Below are 20,241 nucleotides of genomic sequence, written 5' to 3'. Positions count from 1 at the left end.
AAAGCCCTGTGCTAGGCACTAAAGGAGAGAGAAAGACGAACAAAACACTTAATACATTCAAGTCCTTCAGAAGCTTGCTGGTCAGGGAACAACAGAGGTAAGACAGAACAGAAAAAACTCTCATACTAAGTTTGTTGCTGTTAGTTGCCATCGAGTAGATTCCTAATACTAATTAGTATGAGAGAAACATAATAAAAATAGTTCACACAAACAGCTATAGGAGTCAGAGGAAGGAGGAAAAACGTGTGGCTCCAAAAAGAAAGTTGATTTTAGCTGGGCTCTGAGACATGAGTAAAATACCAATTGGCAGAGAACTGCAGGAATGAGTAGAGAAGCTTGCTGGAACCATCTGGCTTCTGCCTACACCAGCCTACTGAAACTGCTCTCTCAAAGATCACTAGTGACTTCCTAATTGCTATATCATCTTTGATCTTTCCCTTCTCACTCCTGTCCTAGCTTCTCAGATGCAGAAATATGTATGTTTTCTCTCAACCTCTTTGACCACACCTTCCTTGCCTCCTTTACTGATGCCACTTCACTTTCTAAACACAGTATGTCCCAAGATTCTTTTTTGTACCTCTTTTCTCTACAATGGATGCTGACCAAAAGGCTGCTGGTTCAAGTCCACCCAGAGACACCTCGGAAGAAAGCCCTGGTGATATACTTCAAAAAAAATCAGCCACTGAAAATCCTATGGAGTACAGTTCTTCTCTGATATCCAAGGTCACCACGAGTCAAGGCTGACTCAATACTAACTGGTTTTCTTTTCCACAATCTCTCCCTTACAGATCGCATTCTTTCCCACAGCTTTCACTTCTTAGGCAGATAATTCCCCCATTTCACTCTGTCCCTACTACTCTGCGGGACCCCAGAGGTTGGGAGCAAGGCTGGGATCTCAGGCCTGCCATTTGTGGCTCTGAAGCCTAATTTACCTAACCTCCTACAGCATCAATTTCCCATTCTAAAAAGCGATGATAATACACCTTCTCCTCACTTATTGACTATCGTGTTATCTGGCATTTCACAGTTATGACAATAGTAAGAAATCTACTATCCAACTATTTTGCACATTAACAATACGTCTGGCAGTAATGAATGCCAAGAAGTGAGGTGAGAGTAATGCTGGCTGTGATGGGTAAAGTAATGAGTCAACTTGGCAGGACCATGAATGATTCTCAGTAGTTTGGCAGATATGTAATGATGTAACTTGGCAGTTATGTAAGGGTGTAGTCATCCTTCATTTTGTGATCTAATGTGGTCATCCTCTATTTTTGCGTAACATTGATTTCACATAATGACCTGGTCTTTGGAACCTATGTCATTAAGTGAGGAGAGGGTATATATACTTCAGAGTGTGGTTGTGAGGATTAAATTAAAATGTTTAAGCATACTGCAAAGTAAAAAGCACCATCCAATATAAAGTTATTATAATCTCCCCAAATAGATATACTGTTTCTTACTAGTTGTTATGGATTAAATTGTATCCCCCCAAAGGCTAGGCCATGATTCCCAGTATTATGTAGTTGTCCTTCATTTTGTGATCTGATGTAATTTTCTCATGTGTTGTAAATCCTAACCTCTACAATGTTAATGAAGCAGGATTAGAGGCAATTATGTTAATGAGGCAGGACTCAATCTACAGGATTAGGTTGTATCTTTAGTCAATCTCTTTTGAGATATAAAAGAGAGAATCAAGCAGAGAGGAGAGGGACCTCATTACCACCAAGCAAGAAGGGCCAGGAGTGGAGCGCGTTCTTTGGACCCAGAGTCCCTGCACTGAGAAGCTCCTAAACCAGGGGAAGATTGATGAGAAGGACCTTTCCCCAGAGCCGACAGAGAGAGAAAGTCTTCCCCTGCAGCTGGCACTCTGAATTTGGACTTCTAGCTTCCTAAACTGTGAGAGAACAAATTTCTCTTTGTTAAAGCCATCTACTTGTGGTATTTCTGTTGCAGCAGAACTAGATAACTAAGATACCACTGACTGCATTTCTCTCTCTCCCATGACATGTATTTTATTCATCTATATAATCTATATAACCTTCCTATTTTCCTACTAGACACGTTCAACAAAAAAAAAAAAACATTTAATGAATGTGAATGTCTGTCATGTGCTAGGCATTGTGCTGAGACCTGGGAGTACGATGATAAGCCCAGAATTCCCAGCCAAAATGATGAGTGCTACAATAGATAAGCATGTGCTGTTGGAGAGACACAAATAGGGAGAGCAATTATCATGGGGTGAAGGACAATGAAGAGGGCCCGTTCCTTTTCAGCCTCCTGTATCAGGAAAACCTACAGAGACACTGCTTCAATCTGCTAGGTCCCTTAGTTTCTGACAGAAATCACTCAACAAGCTTTTCATGGACTGAAATTAATTCTAAGGCACAAATAAAGGCTCAGAGATAGGAAAGCTCAAGGCATGTTTGAAGAAATCAAGCAATCCAGTTTGGCTAATATATGTCCTTACCTATGTACAGCATTAGAAAGGTCAGCTGGAGCTAGATTATGACAGGCCTTGAAGGCCAGGCTTTACTGTTTGAGATTTGCTCTGTATGCAAAGATGGACTGGGGGAGGTGGTCACAGAAGGCTTTTGAACAGAGGTGTAGCATGATCAAGAGAGTGCTGTGGGTGTTTTACTCTGAAAGCAATGTGGGGATGGGCTACAGGGAACAAGAGACCCGAGGGAAGGGGTATAAATCGCAAAGCAATTACAGTAGTCCGGGCAGCTCCCTCCCATTCTTCTGATACCTTGGTAGCTTAAAAAGTGAATTAGCATAAAACAAGTTCAGATATTAATTCCAGACGGCACTTGAAGCCTAGGACGTGTACCAATACCAACTGCCATCGAGTCAATTCTGACTCATGGCAACCCCAGGTGCGCCAGAGTAGGGTTTACGATGGCTGGTTTTTCTGAAGTAGACCACTAGGCCTTTCTTCTGAGGTGCCTCTGGGTGGACTTAGCCTCCAATCTTTTGGTTAGCAGCTGAGTGCGTTAAGTGCACCACCCAGGGATTCCCTAGGACATGTAAGTACTCAATAAATGTTAAATATGTCAAATAGGTGAACGTTTATAAATTTTGATAGCTACTACCCTAGCATTTCTAGAGCAAATTGTGCCTGCTTAATAACAGATATCCAAATCTCAAAAAATACGGTCATCTCCTGTACTACAAACTTAGCTAGTGCCTGTCTTCTCATAGAACCAATGGTCTCTAGCTGCCCTGGGTGACATTCAATGAGCCTTAGAGATTGAATGAGACGTGAAGAGGGGCAGTATTCCCCCATAATTGAGAGAAATCGTGTCAGCAAAGCCAGACCTCATCAGGAACGGGTGCCCAGACAACAGAGAGAACTAAGTATCTTTATTATGGATAGGCCAGCTATGGTGGAGCTCAGAGGACAACACAGACTCCATTATAAACTTAATGTGTGACCTTTTCTCCTCTAACTCGGTCTTCTAGCTAGAAACATTTCATCTTCTCATGGACTCAAATCTAGAGAGATAATATACCAGTGAACACAGGGCATGTGTACTGTAAAAGCTTATCATTAACTTCCAATTATCTGAGAGAACCATTCTGTTTGGCCGAACCCATATTCAGTATCTGTTTTCTCAGCGTTCGCCTAGCTATATACCAAAATCCATGGGCGACTTTAGAGCTTATTGGTCTAACCATGTTCAGCACCTCACTGAAGGAGCTCCTATCTTGCCATGTAATAGACTTTTTTTTTTTTTGAACATTTTATTGTGGTTTAGGTGAAAGTTTCAGAACAAATTACTTTCTCAATCAATTTATACATGGCTTCTTTTTTTACATTGGTTGCAAACCCCCAAACGTGTCAGCACTCTCCCCTTTCCTCCCTAGGTTCCCTGTGTCCATTCATCCAGCTTTCCTGCCTCTACCTTCCTTCTGAACTTTGCTTTTGGGCAAATGCTGCTGTTTAGGTCTCGTATACTTGATCGTTCTGAGGTGTACATTCCTCACTGGTATTAATGTTCACTATTGTATGGCTATAATGTGATCTCAGGGAGTGATTTCAGTTCCAGGTTTGAAGGGTGCCAAAGGGCCATAATCTCAGGAGTTCCACCAGTCTCTGTCAGACCAGGAAGTTTGGTCTTAATTATGAGTTTGAATTTTGTTCTACATTTCTCTCCCACTCTGTCCATGACGTACTATTACGGTCCCAGTCAGAGCGGTTGATAGTGGTAGCTTGGCACCATCTAGTTCTTCTGGTGTCAGGCTAATGGAGGCCACGGCTCATGTGGCCTATTAGTCCTTTGGACTAATTGTTTCCCTGAGTCCTTGGTTTTCTTCACTCTTCTGTGCTACGGATGAGAAGAGACCAATTGTTGTATCTTAGACGGCCACTTGCAAGCTTTCAAGGCCCCAGTCACTACTCACCAAGGTAGGATGCAGAACATTGTCTATATAGATTATGATAGGTCAATTGACCTAGATGTTCCCTGAGACTATGGTCCCTAGCCCTCACGCCCAGTGTCTCAGTCCTGGCAGGTGTATGGTTACAACTAAGAAGTTTTCATGATGGTGTACCCTGTGTGCACTATTGCATACGTGGGTATATGAGCAGCATGTACACGTATATATGTGTGTGAATGTACTTCCACACACCCCTCCACCCCTGTTCAGCTTATATATCTACCTAAGTATCTTCCTGTACATTATTGTTTGTTATTATGTTGTTGCGGGATTGTTATACCGCTGTTGCCTTTTATTCTCACATACCTTTCCGTGTCTTCCTTTACCTTTATGATGTTGCATGACATCTCCCATACTATGTATTATCTCTCCCTTCACCAAAGTTAGTGTGTGTCTACTATCTAGTTAGTGGTTTTCCCTCCCACACCCTCCCACCCCTGGTAACTATCAAAGAATATTTCTGTCTGTGTGAAAGCCTTTCCTTGACTTTTTATAATAGTGGTCCCATACAATATTTGTCCTTTTGTGGTTGGCTTATTTCACTCAACATAATGTCCTACAAATTCATCCAAGTTGTGGGATGTTTTGAGGATTCACCGTTATTCTTTACCATTGCATATGTGTATGTACCACAGTTTGTCTATCCATTCATCCGTCGATGGGCACTTAGGCTGTTCCCATCTTTTTGCTATTGTGAACAATGCTTCAATGAACATGGGTGTGCGTATGTCTACATCCTTTGTCCATGTTTTAATTGGGTTGTTTGTCTTTTTGTCGTTGAGCTGTTGGAGTTTTCTGTACATTTCCCAGATTAGACCCTTGTCAGATATGTCAGAGCCAATTTTTTTCCCCAGTCTGTGGGTTCTCTGTTTACTCTTTTGGGAAAGTCTTTTGATGAGCATAAGTATTTGATTTTCAGGAGGTCCCAATCGTCTAGCTTATCTTCTGCTGTTTGTGCTTTTTTAGTTATGTTTGATAGTCCATTTGTCCCATAAATTAGGGCTCCTAGGTTTGCAGCTATTTTTTCTTCTATGATCTTTATGGTTTTAGGTTTTACATTGAGGTCTTTGATGCATCTTCAGTTAGTTTTGTGTATGGTGTGAGGTACGGATCCTGTTTCATTTTTCTGCAAATGGATATCCAGTTTTGCCAGCTTCGTTTGTTAAAGAGACTATCTAGTCCCCATTTAATGGATTTTGACACTTTGTCAAAGACTAACTTTCCATAGGTGAATGGATTTATTTCCAGGTTCTCAATTCTGTTCCATTGGTCTGTCATCGTACCAGTACCAGGCTGTTTTGACTACTACAGCTGTATAGTTGGTTCTGAAATCAGGTAGTGTGAGGTCTCCCACCTTGTCCTGCTTCTTCAGTAATGTTTTACTAACCCAGGGCCTCTTTCTTTTCTATCTAAAGTTGATGATTGGATTTTCCATCTCGTTAAAGAATGTTGTCGGAATTTGGATTGGGATTGCACTATATCTATAGATTGCTTTGGGTAGAATTAACATTTTCACAATGTTGAGTCTTCCTACCCATGAGCACAGTATGTTTTCCCATTTATGTAGGTCTCTTTTGGTTTCTTGCAGTAGTGTTTTGTAGTTTTCTTTGTATAGGTTTATTCCCAAGTATTTTATCTTTTGGGGGCTATTGTAAATGGTACTGTTTTCCCAACTTCCTTTTTGGAGTTCTCTTGGTTGGTGTAGGGGAATTGACTGATTTTTGTATGTTAATCTTATATCTCACCACTTTGCTAAATCCTTCTATTAGTTCCAGTAGCTTTCTTGTGGAGTCTTTGGGATTTTCTACATATAGGATCATGTCGTTTGCAAACAGGGATAGTTTTACTTCTTCTTTACCAATTTGGATGCCTTTTATTTCCCTATCTTGCCCTATTGATCTAGTTAGGACTTCCAATACACTGTTGAATAAAAGTGGTGATAAGGGGCATCCTTGTCTAGTTCCTGTTCTCAAGGGGAATGCTTTCTCCCTTGAGAATAATGTGGCTGCTGGTTTTGTATATATGCCCTTAATTATGTTTAGGAATTTCCCTCCTATTTCTATTTTGCTGAGTTTTATCAAGAAAGGGGCATTGGACTTTATCAAATGCCATTTTTGCATCAAGTGAGATCATGTGATTCTTTTCCTCTGTTTTATTTATGTGGTATATTACACTGATTGATTTTCTGATGTTGAACCATTCTTACATACCTGGTATGAATCTCACTTGGCCATGATGCATTATTTTTTTATATGCTTTTGAATTTTGTTGGTTAAGATTTTGTTGAGAATTTTTACATATATATTCATGAAGGAAATTGGTTTACAATTTTCTTTTTTAGTGGTGTCTTTGCCTGGCTTTAGTACCAGGGTTTTGCTAGCTTCATAGAATGAATTTGGGGATATTCCTTCCTTTTTCGTGTTCTGGAATAGTTTGAGTAGGATTGGTGTCAACTCTTTTCTGAATGTTTGGTAAAATTCTCCAGTGAAGTCATATGGGCCGGGGCTTTTTTTATTGGGAGCTTTTTAATGATCTCTTCAATTTCTTCTTTTGTTATGGGTCTGTTTAAATTATTCACTTCAGTGTGAGTTAGTTTAGGTACATAGTGTGTTTCTAGAAATTTGTCCATTTCTTCTAGGTTTTCAAATTTGTTGGAGTACAGTTTTTCATAGTATTCTGTTATGGTCCTTCTTATCTCAGTCGGTTCTGTTGTACTGTTGTTCATCTCATTTGTTCTTTTGGTTATTTGCATCTTCTCATTTTCCTTTGTCAATTTGACCAGCATTTTATCTATTTTATTGATCTCAGAGAACCAACTTCTAGTCTTGTTGATTCTTTCTATTGTTTCTTCTGTTCTCTATTTCATTTATTTATGCTCTAATCTTTGTTATTCCCTTTTTTCTTGTGATTGTGGGCTTCTTTTGCTGCTCTTTTTCTCTTTATTCAAGTTGTAGGATTAAACTATTGATTTTGGCCTGTTTTTCTTTTTTGATGTGTGCATTTATACTATGAATTCTCTGAGCACTGCTTTTGCTGTGTCCTACAGGTTTTGGTATATTGTATTTTCATTCTCATTTGATTCTTAGAATTTTTTAATATCATTTTTTATTTCTTCTATTACCCAGTGATTTTTAAGCAAAAGTATTATTTAGTTTCCATGTATTTGATTTTTTCTCCTATTCTTCCTGCTATTGATTTCTAGTCTTATAGTATTGTGGTCAGAGAAGATGTGTATTGTTTCAATGTTTTTGAATTTATTGAGGCTTGCTTTGTGGTCTAAAATATGGCCTATTCTGGAGAATGATCCGTGTATGTTGAAGAAGAATGTATTCTGTGCTGCTTTTGGATGGGAATGTTCTGTATACGTCTATAAGGCCACGCTAGTTAATTGTGTTATTTAGATCTTCTGTATCTTTGTTTAGTTTCTATTTGTTTTGTCCTTCATTCAATGCAGTGCCCTACTATTATTGTGGAACTGTCAATTTCTCTTTTCAAGGCTGCTAAGAGTTTGTTGTACTTATTTTGGAGCATTGTCACTGGGTATGTAGATATTTATCACGGTTATGTCTTTTGGGTGGCTTGTTCCTTTAATCATTATATGATGCCCCTCCTTGTCTCTTTTGATAGATTTTGATTTAAAGTCTATTTTATCAGGGATTAATACTGTCACTCCTGCTTTTTTTTGTTGTTGTTACTGTTTGCATATTTTTTTCCATCCTTGATTTTTAACCCATTTATGTCTTTGTATCTAACATATTGATGAGTCACTTTTTTTTATCCATTCTGTCACTGTCTCTTGACTGGCGCATCTAAACCATTTATATTCAGTGTGATTATTGACAGCGATGAATTTACTGTTGTCATTTTGTTCTGCTTTTTGTTGTGGTGCTGATGTTTTCTTTGTTCCACTTAATTTTCTGTGCTGAGTTCTTTTTGTTTATGTGTTTTCTTTTCATTTCCTCCGTTGTTGCTGATTTTGTTTACAGAGTCTTTATGGTTTTCTTCTTCATTTTGGCAAGTAGGTTTATCAACTTTCTTTGTGGTTACATTGATGTTTCCCTTTATCTTTCTAAGTTTAAAACAGCCTGTTATTTCTTGATATTGTCATGACTTCCTTTCCATATGGAAGTTTTATGTCTACACCATTTATTCTCCTTTTTTGTTTTGAAGTTGTCATCCCTTACAGACTGACATCTCTGGTTTCAGTTCTGTAGCTTTAATTTACTTTTGAGATTTCTCTTATCTGGGTTGGCATCTTGGTGATGCCATCCTGTGGCTTACTCTCAGATTGCTGTCTGATGTTGTTGGTTCTCTATCTGAAGGACTCCCTTTAATACTTCTTGTGAGGATGGTCTGGTTTTTTAAAATTCCCTTAATTTCTGTTTATCTGAGAATGTCCTAATCTTGCCATCATATTTGAGAGACAGTTTTGCTGGGTATATGATTCTTGGCTGGTAATTCTTCTCTTTAGGGTTTTATATATGTCATCCTACTACCTTCTTGCCTACATGGTTTCTGCTGAGAAATCAATGCTTAGTCTTATTGGAGTCCCTTTGTAGGTTATATTTTGTTTTTCCCAAGTTGCTCTCAGAATTCTCTTTATCTCTGGACTTGGGGAGTTTGATTATGATATGTCTTGGTAACTTTCTTTCGGGATCTATCCTGTGTAGGCTTCGTTGAGCTTCTTGGATAAAAATCTTCTCATCTTTCATGATATTGGTGATGTTTTCTTCTAGCAGATCTTCAAAAATCCTCTGTGCTTTTTTTTTTTTTTCTGTCTCCTCTTCTGTGATTCCAATCACATGTAAATTATTCCTCTTCAGAGTGTCCCATATAACTCTTAGGCTTTCTTCATTTTTTATCATTCTTTTTTCTGATCGTTCCTCAAACAAACTGGTATCAAGGAATTTGTCCTCTGTTTTGCTAACTCTTTGTTCCATTGTTTCAACTCTACTTCTACATCCTTTGATTGAGTTACCTATTTCTGATATTTTATTGTTAATCTTCTGGATTTCTAGTTGCTGTTTCTGTATGATTTCTAATTGTCTATTCAATTTTCATTTTGTTCTTGTGTTGTTTTCCTGAATGCTAGGGTTTTGTCTGTGTTTTGCTTGATCTCTTTGAGAACTCTACATATAAGCTTTTTGAATTCCTTATCAGGCAGTTCCATTACCATCTCTTTCTCAGGAAGATTTTCTGCCCCTTTATTTTGGTCACTTGGTTGAGCCATCTTTTCTTGTTTATTTGTATGATTTGATATTGCCTGCTGCCTCTGAGGCATTAAGGTGTTATTTTATATATTTATGATTTTTGTTTTGTTTTGTTTTGATATATCAAAGCAGGCAGGTCAAGCATGCTTTGGTGATTGCTTGTCTGGCAGCACAAGGGCATTCTCTATCTTCCCCCAGTTGAGCAGTCAGTGGCGGGCAGGGATAGCCCACATCGCTGTTCACTGTATATGTGAGATGGCTGAGGGTGTGCAGGGCAGGCGCTAGCCAGCGGTACAGGAATGCTCATAGGTGTTTGCCGGGTGAGTGGGCAGTGGGCAAGGAGCAGGAAAGGTGGCCAGGGGGCATACAGGGGCTCTCCCCAGTGGGGGAGGGACAGGGCAGTCAGCCAGTGGGCACACAGGCAGTCTCCTTGACAGGGAAGGCACAGGATGGTCAGCCAGGGTAGCACAGGTGCTCTCTCTGGTGGAACAGGGAAGGGGCAGTTGGTCAAGGGGCATGCAGGCACTCTTTCCAGTGGCAGAGGGGGAGGTAGTTGGACAGGGGTGAGCAGGCGTGCCCCACCAGTCAGGTACCACCACTGAGAGTCACCTTGTCTCCGGGTCCAGATTTCCTCCCTGCTCTGTGTACACTGGGATCCTTGAAGTTCTCATCCTCCTTCCCGTACCTTCCCTCCTTAGCTCTAGTTCTTGTCCTGCTTACCTTGTTTCACTCCGGGTAAGTCTATGCGGTTTCTCTGTCTCCTGTTAGGAGTTTCACAATGTTGTCTTCCTGTGCTTCTCACCCAGGGTCACTGCTGGTTTTGTCTCAAAATGGCCCTGTTGCGCTGGACCAGCTGGCTGGGCACCTTCACTCCATATCTCTCCCCATTCACTGCTGCCATTCAGTTTCTTTTTCCAGTCAACATTTGATCTACTTCTACATCCTTTCACTTGATGCTTAAGGTTACAGGGCTGTCATTTGTATCTGTTACATTTAGTTTCTCAGGTCTTTGCTGTAGAGGGACAGCGTGGTGTGTCTGACTAGGCTGCCATCTTGAATTAGTCTCTTGCCATGTAATAAACTTAAGAAGCTCCATATGAATAAGTACATTATCTCTAACAGTCATAAAGGTAAATATGATTTTGTTCCTTCCTCAATCCGCTACTCAAGAACTAAAGGAGCTTCACATAATGAGAAAAAAATAAATAAAATTCAGAATTCTGTTTAGGGAATCAGACAAACCTGAGAACAAACGCAAATTTTCACCAGTTAAAGGTACTTGACCAAAAGTGCCTCTGCAAGATCTCACCTTCTCTGCTTTTCAGCATACCGACTTTTGGAATTTGGTTCTCTACACCATCTACCAACCCGAGGCCAGGCTAGTTGGCTCCGTCACACAAGAATTCTTTGTGCACCTTATCATATGGCTACACAGGAACTGGTAAATATAGTCTAACATAGCTCGGAGCTCGTACAATCAAGTTTTCAGTAGCAACTTGATATCTCATCCTTGAAAACTAAATTTAAGGTCCTTTTTGGAGTGCTCTAAGGCATGGCTAGCTCTCTGACAAGCAGTAATCTCGTCATGCTATGGAAATGGAAGGATTTTTGCTACAAACATCTTCGCATTACCTGCCTCCTTCTCAGTTTCTGACTCAGAAGCTTCATCTTCACCTTCTTCCTCCTCTGAACTGGAGCTGCTGGATTCCTTGTTTTCTTCCTCCATTTCTTGGGACTTGGGTGTCTCTTCCTCATAGAGCATCTTCTCCTTGCTAAAATAAAGATGGCAATTTGAGTGAAATTCAGAAACAACAAACCATTTCTTAAGTTCACTGACAATCAAGTGTGAAAAGGAGAACGAGTCTATAAATCTTACGTAGGAGCGAGTAACAGAAATATATTCAAATCTTTCTTTACAGCTGTGTTCTTTGGAATCCTTGGTTTTCTGCAGACTGAGGTTTGGGTTTAGGTTTGACTTCAGAGTATGACTTAAGGCGATTTGGGTTGTCCAATCCACAGAAAAAAAGAGGGCTATGCATCTTGATGATGACGGGACAGGTAAATATTTAAAAAATGCATTTAATGAGTACTTATTACATGTCAGGAATCATGTTAGGCACTGGTCAGCAAAATGGACATGGTCCCTGAACTCACAGAACTTACAGTATAGTAAGGAGAGCACTTGAGTCTAAGATTCCCTAAGGTAGCAAAAAAGAAACGCTGCACACAGCCTCAACTAATTTCTAAGCTTAAAACACTTGCACCCATCCTCAGAGTTGACCCCATGTATCAATGCCACCTCCTTGCCCCTCAAGCATTCCCACATGTTTTAAGATCACTGGGCAAATTCCAAGTTTCCTTACTACAAGAATTCTCAAGCTAAGTATGTCACATACACATACACACTCACACATAGCCAAGCTCATCCCATTTCTCAAGCCCCAAATGTCTTACTTCTTAAAGAGTCCACTCTGCAACTTGCTGTTCAGGTCTGACTCAATGAGTTTATTCCGCGTCTCTTTTTCACTTCGAAGCTAGAAAATGAAAAAAAACAGAGAGAAAAGGGAAGTTGACTGTTGGAAAAAAAAATCAGCAACAATGGGTAGAACTCAAATTGGTACTGTCAGTCTGAAGAAGACAGGACTAACAGCCAGCAGATGGGGGCACTGAGAATAAGAGAAAAACATCAGTTGGGTCTCCTTACAAGATAATGAGAGAGAAAAATCTTCGCCAAGGTAACAGAGAAAAAACATAGTCTTAGAACTTCAATAAAACTACCCCAATCAAACATCCTAACTCAATCTTTTAACAAAGGTTAGCTTCTGAAGCATAAAAAGTCAAAAGGAACTTTGAAAGAATTCGTCATGATCTATATGCTGAAATAAGTTGGCAATAGTTCTAAAGAAAAGACAGAATGGGAAATAAGTTCTTAGAAAAAACTGTATGGCATTTAGATGCATGCTATAGACAAAATGTATTTATATTCCTGAACCTCAAAGTGGAGCCCTGGTGGAGAGGTGGTTAAGAGCTACAGCTGCTAACCAAAAGGTTGACAGTTCGAATCCACCAGCTGTTCCTTGGAAACACTATGGGACACTTCTACTCTGCCCTATAGGGTTGCTATGAGTTAGAATCAACTCTACTGCATTTCCCAGATCCAGTCCCCAGAACCTCAAAGTTATAGAGGGGCAGAGATAAACACCACTCCCATTAGGGTAGAAATATTATTTAGTGAAGATGATATTTATATGTAAAAACCTAACTATGCTGGGTAAAGGATACAAGAGAACTCTCTGTACTATTTTTGCAACTTCTATGTGAGTCTAAAAATTATTTAAGGATAAAAAGTTAAAAAAAAAAAAAAAAGGAATCTATGCAAAGTATACATCTTGTATTAGAAGGGCTGTTTTGCTAAAACAATAGCACTGGTACTGTATCTGGAGAGTCCCGTCTGTCCTATCTTTAGTGATCCTGGTTGCTCATAAGTTGTTACTGCCTGAACATTGCGTGTGTGATCTTCCCACTGAGCCTTGAAGTACAGGCATTTTCGCTTCACCAGTCCAGATATGACGCTGAACACACATGAGGTTAGATATGGTTGATCTGTCCCATCACTGAGCTATATAGTTCTCCCACCCAAAGCTGCTCTAAGTTTCCCACATTTACCCTGAGTATCATTTCACATGCCCTGACACACAACACATGCAAAACGAAAAAAGAAAGACAGTGATTTTTCTCTGTCACACCCTGTAAAAACAGGGAATTCTCAAGCCTCTAATGTCATTCATCTTTATTCTCCTTGCCCAGATTACTCATCCTCCTTGGGGTAGAAAATGTCAGTTATTCACTGTCCATCTGTATATTGGGTGGGTTTCCCATTCTGTAGTCTCTACACGTCCTGTACGGCACTAAGCAGAAGGGCACACACAAACAAACAATAACAGATTCAGAATGAGGAGAAGGAGGAGGAGGAAAGCAGAATTCTGGATGCTTAATGAATCTGTAATAAGTATAAATCACTGACCAAGTACTGTCCAATACAAATGATAGCTTTGGTTTTGTGTGTCTGTATATTTTTAAAAAAGGAATGTATTCTTCTCTCTAATCAATGTATGTACTTTAAATAAATATACCCTTTTAATCAATAAGAAATAAAAGCTATATGGTATCCTCTACTCTGGTAGCCCTTGTTTAGAAAAAACTCTGATTTGAACACATCGTAATCATTTTCTAGAACTCAAGTGTAATTATTAGTTAGTTAGGTGTTTTTTTCTTTTAACCTTTAGCTGTGCGAAGGCTACCTTACCATGAGTAAACTTTAATAGCAATGGTTTCTGGGGCATTTCTTCTAAAAGACTGTTGGTTGTCCCTGAGGGGAAAAATTATCATCTCTGGAATGCAGATATGTCCATTTCAGTTCTCGGCAGGGGCATACATAACTAATAAGGCAAACGGTTAAGATCCCCGAGTGGACTGCAAGCTGTTCCAAAAGCCTTAAAAGCATCATCGGCGACTCACCACATTCTGCTTCTTCTGGAGCATCTCCAAGTGCTCCACAAGACCCTCATCAGCCACATCAAATGGGGTCTGGCCCTGGCAGAGAAAAAAGGGGCACCATGACTGATAGAAAACAAGCAGCAGTCAAGTAGCTATACTTTATCAGGTAAGTATGTTCACTGTCTGCTTTGATTCTAGCGGTAGCTGCTTCTCTGACTAATCTACCCTACTGGATGACAATGCCTTCATCTACCACAGAGGTAACATAACGAGAAAGAGCAAATCCTTTAAATATAGAGTTCCATATTCTACAAAACAGTGTTGAAGAAATCACACCATTTTTAACGTTTATTAAGTCTTGGCAAATAATCAATTGAAATCTTTGCTTGCACTTGCTCTAAAATGGTCTTAATTGTTATGATAAATTCAATAAGGAGCTCTTAAAAGAAGGAGGTCCACAGTTCTGCACACTGAAGACTAAGTCATCATGATCATCTCCTTTAAGGGAAAGAAGGGCAGAGACGGTGGTCATCTCTTTTAGGAAACATCACCACAATTAAGAAGCCCAACCCATAGTCTGAGGATGAAACTTAGGATCAGGAGAAATGTGAGGCAGATAAGAACATTGACTAATTAAAAGGTTACATCTCTAGATTCCTAGAAAATCAGTAGGCCATGGAGTTCCAGGGCTTCCAAGTTGCTTGAAATGAGACTATTTTCAGCCAAACTCAAGGATCTTTGGCATTAAAATGTTTTCTAATGACTCAATATGAATAGAGCTCGGCTGTTAAGTTTCTGAATTAAAAAGTAAAATAAAGTGTTTCACATTTCACTACAGACAATGGCCGTAGGCTCTTCTGAAACTCATTTTTGCATGGGCAAAACATTTGGCAAATATCTTTTTTTTTTTCCTGTTTTTTGTTTTAAACGCTTCAACATAAATAGAATCAGAAGGCTAGGCCAGTGGAGTTTTATTTCACATAGTAAACATATCTCTTTTGATAACTGGGGAAGCCAAAGGGATACAGCACCATTGCTATCAGTGAAGTACATTTCCCCAGGGCAGTTAGGCTGGACAATTAACAGACTTTAAACCTTTTGTTCTGGAGACCCAGTCACCAATCTCTTTGCCCTTTTGGAGAGTCAGGCTCACTAACCAGTTTGTTCCTGATATCCATGTCACAGAGTGCTTCTGCCAGGATGGAGCAAGCCTCCTTCACTCCCCAGTGTGCAGCAGCATGAAGGGGGGTCCAGCCATCATGATCCTGAACATTGAGTTCATAGCCAGCCTGAATTAAAAGTCTAAGAAGAAAACCCCAGATAAGACATTTATCTCCTCTATATTACAGTTTTCTGCCAAATAAACCATTACTCAATTGATATTTCAGATTTTGGCACTGAATCACAGGGGGCCTGTAATTATTTCTGCCCTCTAAGGCATAGCTCAATGGCACTGGGTTTTTTGTAAGGCATAGCTCAGGTTTCATAGCTACTACTGTAAGGACCAATCATAGATGATATTTACCAACCTTCTCCAAAAGGTCACCTGATATTTCCTACACACATCCATGTTACACCATAAAAGTGCATGGAAAGATGTGTGTCCTTGATACCTGAGATTAACCAAAGCCTAATTCAATTGACCAAATCACACAATTCTATTACAAGTTGCATTTTCCATTTTCTAGTGCAGGGAAGAAGTAACATACAAAACGAGAACTCAAATCCCTTCAAGGTACTTTACCAAGTAGTTTTCTAGTACACCATATGTTTATTGTAGACTCTCATATCTCCCATTCTGCAAAAGGATCTGTGAGGGGTTTTTGCTAACTATAAAGCTATAGTCTAACTTGTGTGCATGGAGGAGGAAGATGATGACTCCTGAAGGCACAGATTGTACTGGGCTGGTTGAGGCTACCTACACTGTGGGCCTCCAGACACTTTCCAAGAATTGAGCAGAATGTGAACATCATTCTCAGGCAGAAACGGAGTACCAACATGCTGCCACACCTACCGGAAACCCCACAGTTGGTGGAATATAAAGCATTGGAAGAGTCCAAATAGAACTCTAAATACAATGCTTTTAGGAACCTGTGTTATTTAGGAAAGCCCGTCAGCATCAAGCACCAAGAGCTACATAAAGCATGTATGGACATAAGGAAAAATGGAACAGGTAGAGCTAACCCACTGCCGTTGAGTTGATTCTGACTCACAGTGACCTTATAGGACAGAGTAGAACTGCCCCATAGAGTTTCCAAGGCTGTAAATCTTTACAGAAGCAGGCTGCCACATCTTTCTCCTGTGGAACAACTGGTGGGTTCGAACTACTGCCCTTTCGGTCAGCGGCCAAGACCTTAACCACTGTACCACCAGGGCCCCCTTACAGGTAGAGTAAAAAAAAAAAAAAAAATTTTTTTTTTTTTTTTTAGAGTAGTAGAGTCTAAATCCCTCATAAATTTGACTATCTACCCAAGCTAGAGATTGAACATTCAGGGTTTGTATAATTAACCTAATGAGCCCAAAGAAATTATCTAAGTCCAAAGAGGACCAAAATGATCACAAGTTTGTCCTGTATTACAAGTCACAAAACTAGGAGGTCACAAGAATATTAACGATAAATCATAGAGCTGAAAGAGGTCTTGTAAGGTCGCCTTCTAGGCCAGTGTACTTCAACTCCGTTTCACATCATACATGTCAGTGAGAAGCTAGAAGGATGGCAGGAGGGAATGGGACAATCCATAGATGAATACCAGCAAAATGGGAGAAGACTTTAAGATCAGAGAGGAAACCAGCAAAAAAGGGAGCACACCAGAGCTGAGAATTGAATTCATCCCCTGCTTCCAAAAACCCAACTCAACTTTGCCCAGTCAAACAAACTTCTGATTGATGTAAATGGACAATACCTGAGAACCTCGGAGTAGCCCTTGGCAGCGGCCACATGGAGGGCTGTGGCCCCTGAGCGGGCCTGCCTCACATCCTCTATTTTCCCACTGTTGAGCCACTGGCGGGCATCCTGCAACATTTGTTGTTCTTCTTCTTTTCTTGACTGCTCTAGGTCAACTCCTGCAGAAACCAGACACCACATAGCCAGCATTACTGAAGGTCCACTTAAGTCTGGCAGGATATTTTACTTAGATTCAAAACACACCATAAATATAACCACAAACAACAGTTTAGTCATCAAGTTGTGTATTCATCAAGTTCCTCTTCACTATACACACATTGGTGGTCTTACCAGAGTTAAATCATGGGGTTAAATATCATGCAACTGCAGGTCCATTAGGGGAACATGTCTAAAATTGTTTTCAGGAGAACACTATGACCAAAGGGGACACAATTTTTACATTATAATATTTGTACAGCGCAACAACGGCTCCTAATAACAACTACTACTTCTCAAAGTCCTTTTGCATGTTATACTATTTTATTTTAATCCTTTCGACGTAAACATAATAAATATTACTATCCCCACTTAACAGATGAGGAAATAAACATAGAAAGGTTAAATGTCTCGCTCAAAGCCACAAAACACATTTGTGGTGAGCTGGCACTAGAACTCTGATGTCCTGGGTCCTTGTCTGCTGTTTTCCACTCACTACATCATAAGACTGGGATCAAAAATCTTTATTTCAGGTACGATACACCTTTAAAAACAAACCACCTCTATCGTTGATTTATATACGTGAGGAAATACACTGATTAGAGTTATGCAATTCCAGAGCGTGTGAGTCCCACACCAACACCCGTGCAGCTAATATGCCGGTAGGAAGGTAATATGCAGTAAAAACCAGCTTCCTGCTACAGGAATTAGATTTTGTTTCCCTTAGAAACATTATAGAGAAATCCCAGAGGTTTCTCTCTTTAGCGAACAACTCTCCAACATCTGTACTGGTGAAGGGGAGGAGGGTGGATATTCGCCATTACATAAAATAATGAAATGTCCCAAATACAAACCTATTCATTCAAAGAGTTGTACACCCATTAGCAGCCTTTACCTGTGCTTGGCCAGCTCCCTTCCAGCACACTTCTCAGATGAGAACATATGACCTGCCTAAGAACTGTCTATCTGATTTGGGGAGATGGATGGGATGAAGGGGTAAGTGACTTAGAATAAGCCAGAAATCCACATACCATGAAGAGTTAACAGTGCTGCACAGTTAAGTGTACATATGAATAAACTCTTCCAATAGAATATGCTCCTTAACTGAAAAGAGTCAGCAATCAAAATAGAAAAAGTGGTTCACTAAATAAAAGCTATTTTTAAAAACCCAGTTTGTTTTAAAAAAAATTAGTTGTAAAGCAAGTCTTGGGAGGTAAGATCGAACGGAAATGGATGGTAAGCTCAGCATAAAATTCTTCAATAGCGCACAAAAACTATTCATGAGAAGGTAGCAGAAAAAAGCCCCAGAACACCATTATTTTAAGGCAGGGATCGGCACACTTTCTACAAAGGTACTAAGTGTTTTCAACTTTGTAGGCCATTGGGTCTGTTATTACTTCTCGACTCTGCTATTATAGTACCATGGACAATATGTAAACAAAATGGGCAGGGCTAGCTTTGCCCCAGCCCATTCTGAAGGATCGTATCAGGAAAGGTCACTGGAGCTAAGTCCTTTGGGCTAAACTGCAGATTGTGGTGTTAAGGCAGTTGAGCTGCTGTTGTTGTTGTGTGCTGTGGAGTTGTTCAGACTCGTAATGACCCTATAGAACAGAGCAGAACTGCCGCATAGGGTTTCCAAGGAGTGGCTGATGGATTCAAACTTCTGACCTTTTGGTTAGCAGCTGAGCTCGTAACCACTGCGCCTAAAAACCACTACAAATCATGTCTACAGAGCTCTATGATGGTATCACCACATACTGCCTAAGACCCGTTCTCCCTGTGATATTTACGACATTTTTAAATGAAAGGAACTGAGACCTCTAGTTTTCATGATTAGCTTGGTTAAAAATAATTTCAGAGGGTGCAATAAATATCTTTTTTTTTTTAGTTGTTTTTAGGTAAAAGTTTACAGCTCAAGTTAATTTCTCATACAAAAATTTATACACGTATTGTTATGTGACCCTAGTTGCAATCTCTATGTGTGACAGCACACTCCCCCTTTCCACCCCGGGTTTACTGTGTCCATTCAACCAGCTCCTGTCCCTTTCTGCCTTCTCATCCTGCCTCCAGACAGGAGCTGCCCATTTAGTCTCATATATCTACTTGAACTAAGAAGCACACTCTTTATGAGCATTATTTTATATATCTTTAGCAGCACTCTCAACTCTCAGCAGGAGAAAAGATACAAAACAATAAGCCAAATTTAGTCAATTTTATGTAGCATCTCAGCCTTTCTTTGGACTTTACAATTTACAGCAAAACCTAAGACGATGTACACACAGTAAGAAAAGTTCCCCATCATTGCAATCCGCATCATCAAAGAATGGCCAGGTCACTCCTAACTAAAGGATGGTATACAACCTCAGCATAGCAAAAAACAAGGAATGATCAGTCATTCCTCTGGCATTTTGCCAATAGCTGAGTGTGAGTTATTTAGAGGATACATGATGCTGGTAATTGAAGACTAATACACAGCAAAAGGTTTTTTTTTTTTTTTAAATAAGGGGCAGTGTTTGAGACTCTCCCGGCCCCCTCCAATCCCCTAAGTTACCTTGCTTCTTCACTTGCTCCAGGAGAAGATCCTTCATGGCTGGCTCTTCTGCAAGGTCAGAAGGGACTTCACCTTCACTATTCACAATACCCACACTGGCTCCGTGGTTAATGAAATATCTGTGCAGATAAGACCCAAGACCAATATTATCTCTGTTAGTTTAAGATCAATTTATACTCATGCTTCTGGTGTTTGATGCAGAGCAAGGCCTCTGTTTGGGGGTTTTAAATATGGAATACCTCAGACAAGGTATTCTGTTATTAACTTTTAAGTCCATTAGCCTTCAGTAGTTAGGACTGGAGACTTCTCCATTTCCTGGCAAGAACAGCATCAACAAATGGGATTTCTTTCACATTCATATTCCTAAGCCCTGCTCTCTCATCCCCAGTGGATATCAAGAGACTTTTAAATACCATAACAAAGGCAAGAGGCCCTTAAAACTC

General features: G+C 39.9%; 1 protein-coding gene across 9 annotated transcripts in view; it reads right to left on the bottom strand.

Annotated features, from left to right (window-relative positions):
* PPP1R12B (protein phosphatase 1 regulatory subunit 12B) overlaps positions 1-20,241 on the bottom strand; it is a 266,457-nt gene that overhangs the window by 159,944 nt on the left and 86,272 nt on the right. For all 9 annotated transcript variants that reach the window (XM_049858426.1, XM_049858427.1, XM_049858428.1 and 6 more), the window contains exons 3-8: positions 19,799-19,917; positions 17,051-17,210; positions 15,305-15,449; positions 14,169-14,243; positions 12,105-12,184; positions 11,283-11,422 (exon numbers count right to left, since the gene is read on the bottom strand). In XM_049858426.1, coding sequence (XP_049714383.1) covers positions 11,283-11,422; positions 12,105-12,184; positions 14,169-14,243; positions 15,305-15,449; positions 17,051-17,210; positions 19,799-19,917 — 719 coding nt within the window. The remainder of the gene's footprint in view (positions 1-11,282; positions 11,423-12,104; positions 12,185-14,168; positions 14,244-15,304; positions 15,450-17,050; positions 17,211-19,798; positions 19,918-20,241) is intronic.

This window comes from Elephas maximus, chromosome 18 (assembly GCF_024166365.1).
Source record: "Elephas maximus indicus isolate mEleMax1 chromosome 18, mEleMax1 primary haplotype, whole genome shotgun sequence".
NCBI classification, from domain to species: Eukaryota; Metazoa; Chordata; class Mammalia; order Proboscidea; family Elephantidae; genus Elephas; species Elephas maximus.
Note: the sequence above shows the minus strand (reverse complement) of the source record. Positions and strands in the feature narration are given on the sequence as shown.